The sequence below is a fragment of the Silene latifolia genome, chromosome 7 (assembly GCF_048544455.1).
Source record: "Silene latifolia isolate original U9 population chromosome 7, ASM4854445v1, whole genome shotgun sequence".
NCBI classification, from domain to species: domain Eukaryota; kingdom Viridiplantae; phylum Streptophyta; class Magnoliopsida; order Caryophyllales; family Caryophyllaceae; genus Silene; species Silene latifolia.
Window position 1 is genome coordinate 24,078,918 of NC_133532.1, and position 5,478 is coordinate 24,084,395.

The following is a 5,478-nucleotide window of genomic DNA, read 5'->3' on the forward strand; positions in this document are numbered from 1 at the left end:
ATTTCGCGTGTTTTTTAGATTTAAGAAAAGTCCTGACGGAAAATCCATCAGAAAAGTCAATATTTTGTTGACGTTCCAGACGGAAATTCCGTCATGACCTTTCAAAAACACGGGATCCTGACGAGTTTTCCGTCAGGATTTTCCTCTCAATTATTGGCTTTTGGCCAATTTTAGGAAAGGAAACTCCAACGTAGTCTGTGATATGCCTTTTCCAAATCGATTTTAATAACCATAATTTCGAACTGCCCCTTCTTCTTGCGCATAGAGTGTATGGCTTCTTGAAAAATCACTATATTACCAGTTTTTAATCGACCGGAACGAATCCACTTTGAGTTTAAGAGATGACTCGGGGCAACACCTTCTTAATTCGGTTAGCAAGTGTTTTACTAATTATTTTGTATGCGACATTACACAAGTTAATGGAACGGAATTGAGTGATGAACTCGAGCGAATTTACCTTAGGTATAAGCACGAAAGAATTATTAGAGTGAACAAGCATCAAATGAGCTAATTAAATTCTTCTATAAACAATAGAGATTAGCGTAGTAAAAAAACGATACAGATTAAATAAGCATAGAATTGGATAGAGTTATTATCGTTGATTAAAAGACCACTACTATGTACTCGTATTATTTAGCTTAGACTGTATTATTAACAAAAATTAAGACAATGTTAAGTCACGACTCACTCGCAAGGCTAGTACTCATTCCATTCAACTCCACTTTACATGTTTGCTTTATCACGTTTGTCAACGCGAGTTTTACGCGGTAAATATTTTTAGCTACGTATTTGCAAAAATTATAAAAGTTAGATATTTTTAATGTACTCTTAAAGACGAATCAAATAAGATCCCACATGAATATATTTTAACTTATGTATCGAGAGAAAATTAAAGTTAAATGTCCGCTTGTGAATAGTGTGCAAATGAGAAACCTGTAAAGTGGAGTTGAATGGAGGGAGTAACATCTACTACTCATGGAACAATCTAGAAACCGGTTCAAAAATTGAAACCATTGGTTGGCAAGCCTCACAAAATATTTGCCGCTTTTTCACAATTCACTTTCTCTCTCTTCAGTTTTCACTACCACTACCACTGAAAAAAAAAAAACAAAACAAAAATGGCGGACGAAGCTAGAAGACAAGATTATCTCAACAAAGCAATAACTGCTGCAGATGAAAAAAATTACGCTGAGATGTCGTATTACATGAATTTGGTTGAATTCTACACAGTCGAGTTGTTGAATAGAACACTCAATGATGAGGAGAGGCAGCTGTACCGAGTTGCTCATTACAACTACCTCACCATCCTTCGCGCAAACCTCCGTGAATGTCAATCAGCTAGTGATGTTAAAACTCTCAATGACGACGAGAAACAACTTGTTCGTTCATACCAGCGTTTAACTGCTAAAAGCCTCGGGTTGACCTGTCAAGCTATTTCCTGGACTGCGAGAATCAGACGTGATGAAATAATTACTCAACATGTTCGGTCGCGTAAACTAGCTCCGGTAATTCCTTATCATTTATCGATCTGCTGCACTCGTTTATTTTTGTGTTAGTTTTAATTAGTTGTGATAATTGTAGCGTAATTTTAATTGTGTTTTTGATTAATAATGGAAATAGATTGTTACTGTGATTGTTGTTAGGGTTACGTTGATTGTTGTTAGGGCGTGAAATTAGATTGTCACGAGGATCGTAATAATGGCGTGAAATTGGCGTATTTTATGCTCGCTTGTAATTCCATACTTTTAGCGTTTATTTCTATCGTATTTTGATCACTATCTTAAAATTGTTACGCTGATTGTTCTTATGGCGTGAAATTAGATTGTTACGGTGATTGTTGTGATGGCATGAAATTAGATTTTTACGGTGATTGTTTTTATGGCATGAAATTAGATTTTTACGGTGATCGTAATAATGGCGTGTATTGGCGTATTTTATACTCACTTGTAATAATTTCACAATCTTAGGCACTAATCTTGCAATTCCACACTTTTAGGGTGTGTGGATTGAGTGATTTGGAGGGAAAAGAAAGGGAGGGAGAGTATGGATTTAAACTCCCTTGTTTGAATAGCAAATAAGGGTGGAGGGAAATGGAGGGGGAGAGATTTGGAGGGATACATTTTCCCTCCTCCAAGGCATATTAAAATCTCTCCACAATAGGCAAGATTTGGAAGGAAATTATATCCAAACACCCACTCCCCATTTGCCCTCCCCTTCCCTTACCTCCCTTTCTCTTCCCTCCTTCCCCCCCCCCTCCCTTTCCCTCCACTTTTGCTATCCAAACACACCCTTAGCGTAATTTCTATCGTATTTTGATCACTATCTTAAGATTGTTACGCTGATTGTTTTATGGCGTGAAATTAGATTGTTACGGTGATTGTTCTTGTGCCGTGAAATTACATTGTTACTGTGATCGTAATAATGGCGTGAAATTGGCGTATTTTATACTCCTTGTAATTCCACAATCTTAGTCACTAATCTTGTTCTCAATTTGTGAATTCGGTTCTGTTTATCTGGATTGTTTTTGTGATTTCTGAATTATGCTCTTGATTATGGTGTTAATGGAGAGAATAATTAGAGGATATTCTAATTATTCTATGGTAATTTCACGGTAGCTGTTTAACCAATGTATAATGGCGCGAAATTTGTGGATCCGGTTCTGTTTCTCTGGATTGTTTTTGTGATTTCTGAATTATGCTCTTGATTATGGTGAGAATAATTAGAGGATATTCTAATTATTCTATGGTAATTTCACTGTAGATTTACTCACTGACCTCTGCTTGTTAGTCTCCTCCTTGCGTGTAATTCCACAATCTTAGGCACGAATTTTGCAGTCAATTAGTTAGGGTAGCAGTGTAACCTGTGTATAAATATGCAGGATTAGGGGTGGTTGTTTTATCATTTGTGACTGTTTTAGGGGGGCGCTGCACTGTCTTTAAAGAAGTATGATAGACCATAGCCAACAAGTAGCGATTCCATTTACGTCCGCCTGAGTGCACACTTACGAGGAAAGGGGGTTTGAGAGGTTCCTCGTCATTGGGAATAGTATGAGTGGACATTGCGAGTAGCGGAGTAGGAGAAAAACGAGGGTAAAAGCTTATTGAAGAGGTTGCAGCCTGCAGGAAGGGGTAGAAAGGAAGGATCAGACCTCTCCTGATACCAGTTGATTTTCAATGTACAACTTGAGTATATTTATACATAGGTTATTCAGCTACCCTAGCTAATTGAGTACAAGATTAGTGCCTAAGATTGTGGAATTACAAGCAAGGTAGAAGGCTAAAAAACATAGGTTAGTGAGCAATTCTAGGAACTAATATCTACGGTCTAAAAAACATAGGTTAATGCAAATGGATTGTTATGGTGATTGCTGTTATGGCTGACTAGTGGCGGTACTTACGGTGATTGTTACCGTGATTGATGTTATGGCGTGAAATTAGATTGTTACGGTGGTCGTAATAATGGCGTGAAATTGGTGTATTTTGTATCGTATTTTACTGTGTTGAGACGAAATTTGTTTTTTTGTGAACTATTTGGCTTTGATTACTACTCTCGATTGTTGTTGTGATTTCTGAATTGTTCTGTTGCAATTTGTGGATTCGGTTTTGAGATGTTGAGACGATTCTTTAATGTTGAATTATGTGCATTTGATTATGCGCGGGACGCTGCTTCTCTCGATTCTTGTTGTGATTTCTGAATTGTTCTATTGCAGTTTGTGTATTCGGTTTTGAGATGTTGAGACGATTCTTTTTAATGTTGAATTATGTGCCTTTGATTATGCTCGGGACGCTGCTTCTCTCGATTCTTCTTGTGATTTCTGAATTGTCCTGTTGCAGTTTGTGTATTCGGTTTTGAGATGTTAGACGATTCTCTAATGTTGAATTATGTGCCTTTGATTATGCTCGTGACACGGGTTGTTATTTCTGGATATTCTGTTGCAATTTGTGAATTCGGTTTAGAGACGCTGATACGATTTTTTAATGTTCAACTACGTGCCTATGCTCGTGATAGGTTCTGTTTCTCTGGATTGTTGTTGTGATTTGTGAATTATGCTCCTTGATTATGGTGTTAATGTTGAGAATAATTAGAGGATATTCTAATTATTGTATGGTAGTTTCACTGTAGGTACTATTTCTTAGATTTACTCACTGACCTCTGTTTGTTACTTGTTAGTCTCCTACCTCCCGTGCATAAGTTAGTGAGCAAATCTAGGAAATAATATCTACAGTGTAACTACCATAAAATAATTAGTATTTTTGAACAAGTTTTGAAGTATAAGCTTCATTTGTTCGTTTGCAGGTTGAATCTCAAGTAATTCCACTGATATTAAGAACAGGGCTTCATAAGCTTCATGTCTTGAAGAGTTGCTTGGACACTGGGGAGCTGAGATTTGAAGGAAGGGATCTTAATGAGCTTCTACCAATGGCATGTGGAGAGCTTGAGGATTTATTGGTTCATGATGTGTCGACATTTTGCGGGTATCTGAAGGAGGTAACTATCTTTCGTGAGAAACTTGGCGAGACTAATGAATTTCTGAAAAGAGGGTTGAATTTTGTGAGAGTTCAACTTACCATGAAACCATTGCATCTTTGGTTGGTACTGATGTCAGCTATGTTTAACCTCATCCTTTGGACTTGGCATCTTACCTCCCATTTTCTGCACAAAGAGAAAGGGGTGATTCGCAAAACTAATGCTATTACAGTCTCCACAATTTCTGATGTGGACAATGTCAAAGATTTAAGGAATGCTAAACTCTTTGATGGTGTAATCGTGCTTGACTCAAGACTCAACATTGGACAGAGGGCAGACTTGATTTTATTGGCTTTGGAGGCATTTCCTGAGGATAAAATAGTCACTTCTTAATCAGAAAAAGAAGCAGCAGCCATTTCGGAATTGAGTAAGACAAGCTTTTGTGAGTTCCACTGAACATAGTGTTTATAATAAGGTCTTAAGTATACCATATGCACTATGCAGCATTAACTAATGCTATTTTTGCGATGCGAGGGAAGAATGACTTGACCTATTCATCATTACTACTATTTTGTGCAGTGAGACTAATGACTATGTTTGTAAAGCCATGTGTAGTTTGTCAATATCGAGTATGAGGTTTTAACTTTGTATTAGATCATTAATGTTTCCGACATCATTTTAAAAATCAGATTTCCACTTCTGCTAGTTTCTTGCATTCTTGCTATAATGTCGATGTTGCTATTTTCTCTAATGGCATGACAGGTATTGGGGTAGTTGTTCGTGACAGTAGAGACGATTTGTTTTCTGTAGATACTGTCATTGAGGGCTAAGTGAACATTGCTAAAGGTGAAGCTTTTGCAACTAGAATGACTTGGGAAGCAGGGCAGGGACGGTAACTTGGAGACCAATAACATGTTTTTCCTGGTCTTGTCGAAGACTGACCGTCACTAAACTGAACTGATATATGCCTATATCAGTGAAGTGCAGAAAGTCGCCTTTCCCATAAACCTA

At 37.4% G+C, this 5,478-nt stretch overlaps 1 protein-coding gene across 1 annotated transcript; it reads left to right on the forward strand.

Moving 5' to 3' along the window:
* The first annotated feature begins 1,011 nt into the window (after positions 1-1,011).
* LOC141591963 (uncharacterized) lies at positions 1,012-5,171 on the forward strand. The gene is made up of 2 exons (XM_074412491.1): positions 1,012-1,505; positions 4,297-5,171. Exons 1-2 carry the CDS (start codon positions 1,119-1,121, stop codon positions 4,858-4,860), a joined length of 951 nt encoding a protein of 316 aa, XP_074268592.1. The 5' UTR covers positions 1,012-1,118; the 3' UTR covers positions 4,861-5,171.
* The last annotated feature ends 307 nt before the right edge of the window (positions 5,172-5,478 follow it).

Coding starts and splice junctions, on each gene's coding strand:
- LOC141591963 (XM_074412491.1), top strand. CDS start 1,119: ATGGCGGACGAAGCTAGAAGACAAGATTATCTCAACAAAGCAATAACT. Junction 1,506..4,296: donor GGTCGCGTAAACTAGCTCCG/GTAATTCCTTAT, acceptor GTTCGTTTGCAG/GTTGAATCTCAAGTAATTCC.